At 48.4% G+C, this 12,785-nt stretch overlaps 2 protein-coding genes across 5 annotated transcripts in view; one reads left to right on the forward strand and one right to left on the reverse strand.

Moving 5' to 3' along the window:
- Window positions 1-1,067, reverse strand: part of LOC139394109 (GPALPP motifs-containing protein 1-like) — a 7,064-nt gene extending 5,997 nt beyond the window's left edge. The window contains exons 1-3 of one of the 2 annotated variants that reach the window (XM_071142130.1): window positions 880-1,067; window positions 531-693; window positions 278-409 (exon numbers count right to left, since the gene is read on the reverse strand). In XM_071142130.1, coding sequence (XP_070998231.1) covers window positions 278-409; window positions 531-693; window positions 880-964 — 380 coding nt within the window. In that variant the 5' untranslated portion in view covers window positions 965-1,067. Of the gene's footprint in view, window positions 1-277; window positions 410-530; window positions 716-879 lie in introns of both variants that reach the window. The other variant, XM_071142132.1, reaches the window with a different exon arrangement.
- LOC139394108 (general transcription and DNA repair factor IIH helicase/translocase subunit XPB) overlaps window positions 672-12,785 on the forward strand; it is a 49,766-nt gene continuing 37,652 nt past the window's right edge. Inside the window, exons 1-7 of one of the 3 annotated variants that reach the window (XM_071142129.1) lie at window positions 672-719; window positions 1,983-2,185; window positions 5,044-5,280; window positions 7,160-7,209; window positions 7,561-7,696; window positions 7,815-7,991; window positions 9,401-9,605. In XM_071142129.1, the coding sequence (XP_070998230.1) occupies window positions 2,039-2,185; window positions 5,044-5,280; window positions 7,160-7,209; window positions 7,561-7,696; window positions 7,815-7,991; window positions 9,401-9,605 (952 nt within the window). In that variant the 5' untranslated portion in view covers window positions 672-719; window positions 1,983-2,038. Of the gene's footprint in view, window positions 720-1,129; window positions 1,274-1,982; window positions 2,186-5,043; window positions 5,281-7,159; window positions 7,210-7,560; window positions 7,697-7,814; window positions 7,992-9,400; window positions 9,606-12,785 lie in introns of those variants that run through there. The other 2 variants (XM_071142127.1, XM_071142128.1) reach the window with 2 other exon arrangements.

Raw genomic sequence — 12,785 nt, forward strand, 5'->3', positions numbered from 1 at the left:
AAGCAGGGAGAACTAGCTGACATATCATTTAATATGTCTGTTTAAAGCAGAGAGAACTTGCTGACATATCATATAATATGTCTGTTTAAAACAGGGAGAACTAGCTGACATATAATTTAATATGTCTGTTTAAAGCAGGGAAAACTAGCTGACATATCATTTAATATGTCTGTTTAAAGCAGGGAGAACTAGCTGACATATCATTTAATATGTCTGTTTAAAGCAGAGAGAGCTATCTGTTTAAAGCAGAGAGAACTAGTTGTGTTGTCTTGGTTACCTCTCTGGTGAAGCCTGTGGTTTTGAGAACCCAGGAGGAAGAGCTGGTCCGAAGAAACCATCATCATCATCATCATCATCACCACCACCCGCAAGCCTTCTACTCACCGCCTCTTCCACTCTGTGTTGTTTTCTACAGAATGATGCAGAGAGTTCAGTTCAGGCATTTCACATGCACTTTCCTTCAAAAACAATGAGGAAATAAACGTGTTTGATGTTTGTTTGAAATGTAGAAGTGATTGTAAATGTGTTACTCTGCGGTGGGTCCATCCTTGGTCGTCCCGCTACCGTGACCGTGTCTGCTGCTCGTCTTGTTTCGTCTCTTGATCACCACATCCACCTCCTCTTGGCCAAAGTCATCCTCCGAGCTGGAGAGCAACTCCGGTTTGTATCCGGGAGGCAGCGCAGGACCTGCAACTATTGGAGAAGACAGCACATCCTAGGTAGGAAAATACCAAAAAACAGACACTAGCTTTTTTTCGATTTAACAATACAGTATAAAGCAGAAAGATAACTAAGACATGAATATGACAACATAGTATCTGATGACACTAGTCATGGCCAAAAATCATGTGGATTTAAACCACTACTAACTTTACTCACATCCTTCCTCGTCATCAGATTCATCATTGCTGCTTTTTCTGAACGACGGGGGTAAGGCAGGTCCGATTAAATCATCGTCTGACATGATTACCGATTATTAATAAGCTTTTTTTACAACAATAAACACCTCGACGAGAACGAAAAAAAAACCGACACCGAAACCCGAAAAATCTAATCTGACCTCTACCACCGGAAGTAAACAATATCGACATCCAATCAACAAGCGGAATTCATAGGTCACATGATCCTTTTCCGCACGAGGAGGAAACCGAGTTGGTCGCGTCGCAGTTGCTTGTTGTTGTTTCTCACCTTCGTTTAACATGGTTTGACGAAGCAAGTTGTTTTCGGGAACAAGCTAATACTATCATGGGGAAGAAAGATAGGGGAGATCGGGGTGAGTATCTAGATGTTCCCGGAAATGGAATGTTACTCGAGCTCATGTTGCGACAGTCAGCTGCCTGTGTCTGACAATAGCACTTTCTGAGAGTAGAAATCACTGTGATTTAAGACGTATTTTTAATGGTAGGGACCCTACAGCGAGAGCTGATTTCAGAACAATGTCATCTTCTATCAACGGTCTTTCTCTTTGGTGATGGATGTGCCTCACTGAGTTTCCCAGTTGTAAGACCCACGGCTCAGCCAATTCCTGCTTAATGACACCCTTCCTGTCTCTGTCTCTCTTCCTCCTTCCTGTCTCTGTCTCTCTTCCTCCTTCCTGTGTCTGTCTCTCTTCCTCCTTCCTGTCTCTGTCTCTCTTCCTCCTTCCTGTCTCTGTCTCTCTTCCTCCTTCCTGTCGCTCTCTCTTCCTCCTTCCTGTCTCTCTCTCTTCCTCCTTCCTGTCTCTGTCTCTCTTCCTCCTTCCTGTCTGTCTCTCTTCCTCCTTCCTGTCTCTGTCTCTCTTCCTCCTTCCTGTCACTCTCTCTTCCTCCTTCCTGTCTCTCTCTCTTCCTCCTTCCTCTCTCTCTCTTCCTCCTTCCTGTCTCTGTCTCTCTTCCTCCTTCCTGTCTCTGTCTCTCTTCCTCCTTCCTGTCTCTCTCTCTTCCTCCCTCCCTGTCTCTGTCTCCCTTCCTCCCTCCTGTCTCTGTCTGTCTGTCCTCCTCCAGAGAGGAAGTCTTCTAAGAAGCGTGTGTATGACGAAGAGGAGGATGAGGAGGAGGCGATGGGCAGTGAGTCCCAGGAGGCCATCCCTGCAGCGGCCGGTAAAACGGTGGATGAGTTGGCCATCAAGCTGGACGAGTATGGGGCTAAAGACTACCGGCTGCAGATGTTGCTGAAGAACGACCACGGATCACGACCTCTCTGGGTGGTGAGACTGACAGATTACGTTACCAAGTTAACTCACATCTGGTGGTGCTGTTTGAGACTGACAGATTACGTTACCAAGTTAACTCACATCTGGTGGTGCTGTTTGAGACTGACAGATTACGTTACCAAGTTAACTCACATCTGGTGCTGTTTGAGACTGACAGATTACGTTACCAAGTTAACTCACATCTGGTGGTGCTGTTTGAGACTGACAGATTACGTTACCAAGTTAACTCACATCTGGTGGTGCTGTTTGAGACTGACAGATTACGTTACCAAGTTAACTCACATCTGGTGCTGTTTGAGACTGACAGATTACGTCCCCAAGTTAACTCACATCTGGTGCTGTTTAAGACTGACAGATTACATTACCAAGTTAACTCACATCTGGTGGTGTTTAAAACAGACAGATTACGTTACCAAGTTAACTCACATCTGGTGCTGTTTAAGACTGACAGATTACGTTACCAAGTTAACTCACATCTGGTGGTGCTGTTTGAGACTGACAGATTACGTTACCAAGTTAACTCACATCTGGTGCTGTTTAAAACGGACAGATTACGTCCCCAAGTTAACTCACATCTGGTGGTGCTGTTTGAGACTGACAGATTACGTTACCAAGTTAACTCACATCTGGTGCTGTTTGAGACTGACAGATTACGTTACCAAGTTAACTCACATCTGGTGCTGTTTGAGACTGACAGATTACGTTACCAAGTTAACTCACATCTGGTGGTGCTGTTTAAGACTGACAGATTACGTTACCAAATTAACTCACACCTGGTGCCGCTCTTAAAACTCGGTTCATCTGTCGTACCTGTGACCTCTGGTTAGACTGTCGTACCTGTGACCTCTGGTTAGACTGTCGTACCTGTGACCTCTGGTTAGACTGTCGTACCTGTGACCTCTGGTTAGACTGTCGTACCTGTGACCTCTGGTTAGACTGTCCTACCTGTGACCTCTGGTTAGACTGTCGTACCTGTGACCTCTGGTTAGACTGTCGTACCTGTGACCTCTGGTTAGACTGTCCTACCTGTGACCTCTGGTTAGACTGTCGTACCTGTGACCTCTGGTTAGACTGTCGTACCTGTGACCTCTGGTTAGACTGTCGTACCTGTGACCTCTGGTTAGACTGTCCTACCTGTGACCTCTGGTTAGACTGTCGTACCTGTGACCTCTGGTTAGACTGTCGTACCTGTGACCTCTGGTTAGACTGTCCTACCTGTGACCTCTGGTTAGACTGTCGTACCTGTGACCTCTGGTTAGACTGTCGTACCTGTGAACTCTGGTTCGAGTTTTACTCCGATGTTTGTAAACAGTCTAAATGTAAACAAACAGTGTATATCCTCATAACATGGTTAAATCTATAATATAGATGTCATTGGTGGTCAGTCCCTGCATCCAGAACGCAGGATATGAATCTGACAGTGGCTCCAGGAGTCCTGGAGTCAGGCTGAGGATCGATAGTAGGAAGAGAGGTTCTAGTCTCTGGTACTGACTGGATTGTACCAACATGGTACCAGACTCTGTAGTAGGAAGAGAGGTTCTAGTCTCTGGTACTGACTGGATTGTACCAACATGGTACCAGACTCTGTAGTAGGAAGAGAGGTTCTAGTCTCTGGTACTGACTGGATTGTACCAACATGGTACCAGACTCTGTAGTAGGAAGAGAGGTTCTAGTCTCTGGTACTTACTGGATTGTACCAACATGGTACCAGGCTCTGTAGTAGGAAGAGAGGTTCTAGTCTCTGGTACTGACTGGATTGTACCAACATGGTACCAGACTCTGTAGTAGGAAGAGAGGTTCTAGTCTCTGGTACTGACTGGATTGTACCAACATGGTACCAGACTCTGTAGTAGGAAGAGAGGTTCTAGTCTCTGGTACTGACTGGATTGTACCAACATGGTACCAGACTCTGTAGTAGGAAGAGAGGTTCTAGTCTCTGGTACTGACTGGATTGTACCAACATGGTACCAGACTCTGTAGTAGGAAGAGAGGTTCTAGTCTCTGGTACTGACTGGATTGTACCAACATGGTACCAGACTCTGTAGTAGGAAGAGAGGTTCTAGTCAAATCCATTGACACATACAGTCAGTAACCACCACATTTAAATATTCAGCATATTTTTACCTCTCTCTCTGTCTCGCTCTCTGTCTCTCTGTCTCTCTCTGTCTCGCTCTCTGTCTCTCTGTCTCTCTCTGTCTCTATGTCTCGCTCTCTGTCTCTCTGTCTCTCTCTCTTTCTGTCTCTCTCTCTGTCTCTGTCACTCTGTATCTCTCTCTCTCTCTCTCTCTCTCTCTCTGTCTCTCTCTCTGTCTCTCTCTCTGTCTCTCTCTCTCTCTGTCTCTCTCTCTTTCTGTCTCTCTCTCTTTCTGTCTGTCTCTCTCTGTCTCTCTGTCTCTCTGTCTCCTCTGTCACTCTGTCACTCTGTCTCTCTCTCTCTCTGTCTCTCTCTGTATCTCTCTGTCTCTCTCTCTTTCTGTCTGTCTCTCTCTGTCTCTCTCTGTCTCTCTCCCTGTCTCTCTCTATCTCTCTCTGTCTCTCTCTCTCTCTCTCTTTCTGTCTGTCTCTCTCTGTCTCTCTCTCTCTCTCTCTGTCTCTCTCTCTTTCTGTCTGTCTCTCTCTGTCTCTCTCTGTCTCTCTCTCTCTCTCTCTGTCTCTCTCTCTCTCTCTCTGTCTCTCTTTCTCTCTCTCTCTGTCTCTCTCTCTTTCTGTCTCTCTCTCTTTCTGTCTCTCTCTCTTTCTGTCTGTCTCTCTCTGTCTCTCTGTCTCCTCTGTCACTCTGTATCTCTCTCTCACCCCTCCTCTCTGTCTCTCTCTCTCTCGCTCTCTCTCTCTCTCTCTCTCTGTCCCGACAGGCTCCAGATGGACACATCTTCCTGGAAGCCTTCTCTCCGGTGTATAAGTATGCCCAGGACTTCCTGGTAGCCATAGCAGAGCCAGTGTGTCGTCCGGTCCACGTTCATGAGTACAAGCTGACAGCCTACTCCCTCTACGCTGCTGTGAGCGTCGGTCTACAGACCTCAGACATCGTGGAGTATCTCCAGAAACTCAGCAAGACGTCTGTACCAGACGGCATCGTGCAGTTCATCAAGGTCAGTTAGGAGAGGAGGAGGAGGTGGTACAGGGAGGAGGAGGTGGAGGGGTCTGAGGCTGGGGGTGGTGGTACAGGGAGGAGGAGGTGGTGGTACAGGGAGGAGGAGGAGGAGGTGGAGGGGTCTGAGGCTGGGGGAGGTGGTACAGGGAGGAGGTGGAACAGGGAGGAGGTGGAGGAGGTGGAGGAGGAGGTGGAGGGGTCTGAGGCTGGGGGTGGTGGTACAGGGAGGAGGAGGAGGTGGTACAGAGAGGAGGAGGAGGTGGTACAGAGAGGAGGAGGAGGTGGTACAGAGAGGAGGAGGAGGTGGTACAGGGAGGAGGAGGAGGAGGAGGTACAGGGAGGAGGAGGAGGTGGAGGGGTCTGAGGCTGGGGGTGGTGGTACAGGGAGGAGGTGGTACAGGGAGGAGGAGGAGGAGGAGGTACAGGGAGGAGGAGGATGAGGTGGATGAGGTGGTACAGGGGTCTGAGGAGGAGGAGATACAAGGAGGAGGAGGAGGAGGAGGTGGTTGAGGAGGAGGTACAGGGGTCTGAGGAGGAGGAGGTGGAGGAGGAGGTGGTGGTATAGGGGTCTGAGGCTGGGGGTGGTGGTACAGGGAGGAGGAGGTGGTACAGGGAGGAGGAGGTACAGGGGTCTGAGGCTGGGGGTGGTGGTACAGGGAGGAGGAGGAGGTGGTACAGGGAGGAGGAGGAGGTGGTACAGGGAGGAGGAGGTGGTACAGGGAGGAGGAGGTGGTACAGGGAGGAGGAGGTGGTACAGGGAGGAGGAGGAGGAGGTGGTACAGGGAGGAGGAGGAGGAGGTGGTACAGGGAGGAGGTGGTGGTACAGGGAGGAGGAGGAGGTACTGGGGTCTGAGGGGTGGGGGTGTCTGTAGGGGGGGTCTGTGGAGGTGTTTTCTGTAGGGGGCTGTCTGTAGGGGGGCTGTCTGTAGGGGGGCTGTCTGTAGGGGGGGTGTCTGTAGGGGGCTGTCTGTAGGGGGCTGTCTGTAAGGGGGTGTCTGTAGGGGGCTGTCTGTAGGGGGGCTGTCTGTAGGGGGGTGTCTGTAGGGGGCTGTCTGTAGGGGGGTGTCTGTAGGGGGGCTGTCTGTAAGGGGGCTGTCTGTAGGGGGGTGTCTGTAGGGGGGCTGTCTGTAGGGGGGGTGTCTGTAGGGGGGCTGTCTGTAGGGGGGCTGTCTGTAGGGGGGCTGTCTGTAGGGGGCTGTCTGTAGGTGGCTGTCTGTAGGGGTGGGGTGTCTGTAGGGGTGGGGTGTCTGTAGGGGTGGGGTGTCTGTAGGGGGGGTGTCTGTAGGGGTCTGTCTGTAGGGGGCTGTCTGTAGGTGGGGGTGTCTGTAGGGTGTGTTTTCTGTAGGGGGGGAGTCTGTAGGGGTCTGTCTGTAGGGGGGCTGTCTGTAGGGGGGTGTCTGTAGGGGGCTGTCTGTAGGGGGGCTGTCTGTAGGGGGGGTGTCTGTAGGGGGGCTGTCTGTAGGGGGGTGTCTGTAGGGGGGCTGTCTGTAAGGGGGCTGTCTGTAGGGGGTGTCTGTAGGGGGGCTGTCTGTAGAGGGGCTGTCTGTAGGGGGGGTGTCTGTAGGGGGCTGTCTGTAGGGGGGTGTCTGTAAGGGGGCTGTCTGTAGGGGGGCTGTCTGTAGGTGGCTGTCTGTAGGGGTGTTTTCTGTAGGGGTGGGGTGTCTGTAGGTGTGGGGTGTCTGTAGGGGGGTGTCTGTAGGGGGGGGGTCTGTAGGGGTCTGTCTGTAGGGGGCTGTCTGTAGGTGGGGGTGTCTGTAGGGTGTGTTTTCTGTAGGGGGGGAGTCTGTAGGTGGGGTGTCTGTAGGGGTGTTTTCTGTAGGGGGGTCTGAGTGATGTCTGGTGTCTATTGAAGCAGTCTGATGAATGTCCTCTTTCAGCTCTGCACTGTGAGCTACGGCAAGGTGAAGCTGGTGCTGAAACACAACCGGTAGGCATGACAACGCATTTATATTTATATATTCACCGCTCTGCATACATGTTTTATCAATGCTGTGTGTGTGTCTGTCTGTGTGTGTGTGTGTGTCTGTCTGTGTGTGTCTGTCTGTCTGTCTGTCTGTGTGTGTGTCTGTGTTTGTCTGTCTGTGTGTCTGTCTGTGTGTGTGTGTGTGTCTGTCTGTGTGTGTCTGTCTGTGTGTGTCTGTCTGTGTGTGTCTGTGTGTGTGTGTGTGTCTGTCTGTCTGTGTGTGTCTGTGTGTGTGTGTGTGTCTGTCTGTCTGTGTGTGTGTGTGTGTCTGTCTGTGTCTGTCTGTCTGTGTGTGTCTGTGTGTGTGTGTGTCAGGTACTTTGTGGAGAGTGCGTTCCCCGAGGTGATCCAGCGTCTTCTTCAGGACAGTGTGATCAGAGATTGTCGTCTCCGAACCGCAGAGGGAACAGACACCGAGCTCATCACTGAGGTCGTACACAGCAAGTCAGCGGTACGAACAGCTAACACACACACACACACACACACACACACACACACACACACACACACACACACACACACACGCGTATGTTAAAGCCTGTACTGATGTAACCTCCAACCCCTGCCAGATCTCTAAGTCCCTCCAGGACAACGGAGCAGGGGCCTCCACGTCAGCAGGGGCCCCTGAGGGCCAGACGCCAGGAGCCACCCAGGTACCAGAGGACATATTCAGCTACTATGAACAGATGGACAAGGAGGAAGAGGAGGAGGAGGAGACGCAGACCGTGTCCTTCGAGATCCGACAGGTTTGGTTGTGTGACTTGGAAGCCGTGTCGGGCCCTGTGGCCCCTTAATGAAGTGTGGGCCCTGTGGCCCCTTAATGAACTGTGGGCCCTGTGGCCCCTTAATGAAGTGTGGGCCCTGTGGCCCCATTATGAACTGTGGGCCCTGTGGCCCCATTATGAACTGTGGGCCCTGTGGCCCCTTAATGAAGTGTGGGCCCTGTGGCCCCATTATGAACTGTGGGCCCTGTGGCCCCATTATGAACTGTGGGCCCTGTGGCCCCTTAATGAAGTGTGGGCCCTGTGGCCCCTTAATGAAGTGTGGGCCCTGTGGCCCCATTATGAACTGTGGGCCCTGTGGCCCCTTAATGACGTGTGGGCCCTGTGGCCCCTTAATGACGTGTGGGCCCTGTGGCCCCTTAATGAACTGTGGGCCCCGTGGCCCCTTAATGAAGTGTGGGCCCTGTGGCCCTATAATGAACTGTGGGCCCTGTGGCCCCTTAATGAAGTGTGGGCCCTGTGGCACCTTAATGAGTTGTGGGCCCTGTGGCCCCTTAATGAGTTGTGGGCCCTGTTTCCCCTTAATGAGTTGTGGGCCCTGTGGCCCCTTAATGAAGTGTGGGCCCTGTGGCCCTATAATGAACTGTGGGCCCTGTGGCCCCTTAATGAAGTGTGGGCCCTGTGGCACCTTAATGAGTTGTGGGCCCTGTGGCCCCTTAATGAGTTGTGGGCCCTGTTTCCCCTTAATGAGTTGTGGGCCCTGTGGCCCCTTAATGAAGTGTGGGCCCTGTGGCCCTATAATGAACTGTGGGCCCTGTGGCCCCTTAATGAAGTGTGGGCCCTGTGGCACCTTAATGAGTTGTGGGCCCTGTGGCCCCTTAATGAGTTGTGGGCCCTGTTTCCCCTTAATGAGTTGTGGGCCCTGTGGCCCCTTAATGAAGTGTGAGCCCTGTGGCCCCTTAATGAGCTGTTTCCCCTTAATGAGTTGTGGGCCCTGTGGCCCCTTAATGAAGTGTGAGCCCTGTGGCCCCTTAATGAGTTGTGGGCCCTGTTTCCCCTTAATGAGTTGTGGGCCCTGTGGCCCCTTAATGAAGTGTGGGCCCTGTGGCCCCTTAATGAAGTGTGGGCCCTGTGGCACCTTAATGAGTTGTGGGCCCTGTGGCCCCTTAATGAGTTGTGGGCCCTGTTTCCCCTTAATGAGTTGTGGGCCCTGTGGCCCCTTAATGAGTTGTGGGCCCTGTGGCCCCTCAATGAGTTGTGGTCTACCATTAAAATGCCCCCCGCCCCTCTGACAAAGGCTTCATAACGTGTTCATGTTCGGACAACCTTAAAGTCTAACTCTACTATCTACAGTCTGCCATCTCTCCTTACTCTCTGTTGTTACCACACACACACACGCTCTCACGTCTCCTCGAATCCTCCCTTCCCTCCAGGAGATGATTGAAGAGCTTCAGAAGAGGTGTATTAACATGGAGTATCCTCTACTGGCCGAGTACGACTTCCGCAACGACACGGTGAACCCTGACATCAACATGGACCTGAAGGCCACAGCTGTACTCAGGCCTTACCAGGAGAAGAGCCTCCGCAAGATGTTTGGTAACGGCCGAGCCCGCTCGGGAGTCATCGTGCTACCTTGTGGTAAGAGGGAGGGGGAGGGAGAGGGGGAGAGAGAGGGATGGGGAGAGGGGGAGGGAGAGGGAGGGGGAGAGAGAGGGATGGGGGGAGAGCGAGAGTGGGAGGGAGAGAGCGAGAGAGGGGTGGAGGAGAGGGGGAGAGAGTGGGAGATGGTGGGAGAAGAGGTGGTAGGAAGATGAGATTCGGTCAGTGTGACTAGGGGGCGTCGGTGTGACCAGGGGGCGTCGGTGTGACCAGGGGGCGTCGGGTCTGACCAGGGGGCGTCGGTGTGACCAGGGGGCGTCGGTGTGACCAGGGGGCGTCGGTGTGACCAGGGGGCGTCGGTGTGACCAGGGGGCGTCGGGTCTGACCAGGAGGCGTCGGTGTCACCAGGGGGCGTCGGTGTGACCAGGAGGCGTCGGTATGACCAGGAGGCATCGGTCTGACCTGAAGGGTTAATGACTTCTGGAGACGGGCCAATGAGTCGTTTAGCTTTGCACGAGGACTAACATGTCTTCTGTGGTTGTTCCGGACAGTCTCAGAGATTTCTAGAAAGCCTTTAATGACCATCCGTATCAAGTGGGCTTTCTCTAAACCTCTTACTCACAGAACATGCCTCTCTGAATTCTTAGAAACCCTAAGAGCCTTGGAAAGGTTAGGCCTTTAATTAGACCTTAAGTACCATATTTGGGGATTCTGGTTCCCGACTGACATTTTGGTGTACGAAACGCTCTCTTGTCGTTGTTAAGGGGTCCTGCGGTCTTGTCGTGCGAGAATTGCCCAATCTCTGAGCTCTCTGCTCCAAATCCTCCCAGTAAATCACTTGGCTCTTACAGCTGAAGTTGAAACAGGTCTGGACATGTTGTAGTGATGTCTCTTGTCTGCTCCAGGGACTTATTGGAGAAAACTGTCTGTCGGCTGTTATATGAATTAGTGCCGGTATTGTCACATAGTGTGATCATATTTATCTTGTAGTAAGTCATTTAATTGTTACTGTATTTAAATCGTCGTTACTGTATTTAAATCGTTGTTACTGTATTTAAATCGTTGTTACTGTATTTAAATCGTTGTTACTGTATTTAAATCATCGTTACTGTATTTAAATCGTTGTTACTGTATTTAAATCATTGTTACTGTATTTAAATCGTTGTTACTGTATTTAAAGCATTGTTACTGTATTTAAATCATTGTTACTGTATTTAAATCGTTGTTACTGTATTTAAATCATTGTTACTGTATTTAAATCATTGTTACTGTATTTAAATCATTGTTACTGTATTTAAATCATTGTTACTGTATTTAAATCGTCGTTACTGTATTTAAATCGTCATTACTGTATTTAAATCGTTGTTACTGTATTTAAATCGTTGTTACTGTATTTAAATTGTCGTTACTGTATTTAAATCGTCGTTACTGTATTTAAATCATCGTTACTGTATTTAAATCGTTGTTACTGTATTTAAATCGTTGTTACTGTATTTAAATCATTGTTACTGTATTTAAATCATTGTTACTGTATTTAAATCATTGTTACTGTATTTAAATCATTGTTACTGTATTTAAATCATTGTTACTGTATTTAAATCGTCGTTACTGTATTTAAATCGTCGTTACTGTATTTAAATCGTTGTTACTGTATTTAAATTGTCGTTACTGTATTTAAATCGTCGTTACTGTATTTAAATCATTGTTACTGTATTTAAATCATTGTTACTGTATTTAAATCATTGTTACTGTATTTAAAGCATTGTTACTGTATTTAAAGCATTGTTACTGTATTTAAATCATTGTTACTGTATTTAAAGCGTTTCAGTCATTTCAAGCCCCTTTGCCCCACTTTTGTTGAATAGAAGAAACTAATTAAGAAATGTTTTTAATAATATTTGTAATCAACTCAAATTTTATTTGTCACATACACATGGTTAGCAGATGTTAATGCGAGTGTAGCGAAATGCTTGTGCTTCTAGTTCCGACAATGCAGTAATAACAAGTAATCTAACCTAACAATTCTAAAACTACTGTCTTGTACACAGTGTAAGGGGATAAGGAATATGTACATAAGGATATATGAATGAGTGATGGTACAGAATGGCATAGGCAAGATACAGTAGATGGTATCGAGTACAGTATATACATATGAGATGAGTATGTAAACAAAGTGGCATAGTTAAAGTGGCTAGTGATACATGTATTACATAAGGATGCAGTAGATGGTATAGAGTACAGTATATACATATGAGATGAGTAATGTAGGGTATGTAAACATTATATTAAGTGACATTGTTTAAAGTGGCTAGTGACATTGTTTAAAGTGGCTAGTGACATCAAGATGGCCAGATGTAGTACTATGTGCTTGAGCTTGTGTCCTTGTGTCCTTGTGTCCTTGTGTCCTTAGTGTCCTTAACCCTAACTGATCACACCTCAGCAATGTATAACCATTTGTACCAGAAAGATGAGATTGTAAACTCTCCTGGGAGTATGCAGCATTACTAGTTATAGTCTAAGTCCCTCTCATTATTAAATAAACACTGCTGGGTCTGTCTATTTAGGCAGAAATCTACATTTTGTTGTAACGTTCAACGTTTTGGATCTAGCTGCGCTCCTATACCCCCGACGAGCAGGTATTTTCTGTTAAGATCTTTTATTAAAAAAACTATTGTTGAAGGAAGAGAAACTCTGATGTAATATGTTGTTACCACAAGGTGTCGTCTGAACGTCGTACGGTGTTTTCATCAAGAGAGGAGAAAGATACGGTTTAATATGGGTTTTAATATGGGTTTTAATATGGGGTTTAATATGGGTTTAATATGGGGTTTAATATGGTGGATAGTTGATACACTGAGTGATGGGGTTAATATGGGGTTTAATATGGGGTTTAATATGGGTTTAATATGGGTTTAATATGGGTTTAATATGGGGTTTAATATGGGGTTAATATGGGGTTTAATATGGGGTTAATATGGGGTTTAATATTGGGTTTAATATGGGGTTTAATATGGGTTTAATATGGGTTTAATATGGGGTTTAATATGGGGTTAATATGGGGTTTAATATGGGGTTAATATGGGGTTTAATATGGGTTTAATATGGGGTTTAATATGGTGGATAGTTAATACACTGAGTGATGGGGTTTAATATGGGGTTTAATATGGGGTTTAATATGTCTGGATAGTTAATACACTGAGTGATGGGGTTTAATATGGG

Source organism: Oncorhynchus clarkii, unplaced genomic scaffold (assembly GCF_045791955.1).
Source record: "Oncorhynchus clarkii lewisi isolate Uvic-CL-2024 unplaced genomic scaffold, UVic_Ocla_1.0 unplaced_contig_5422_pilon_pilon, whole genome shotgun sequence".
Classification (NCBI taxonomy): Eukaryota; Metazoa; Chordata; class Actinopteri; order Salmoniformes; family Salmonidae; genus Oncorhynchus; species Oncorhynchus clarkii.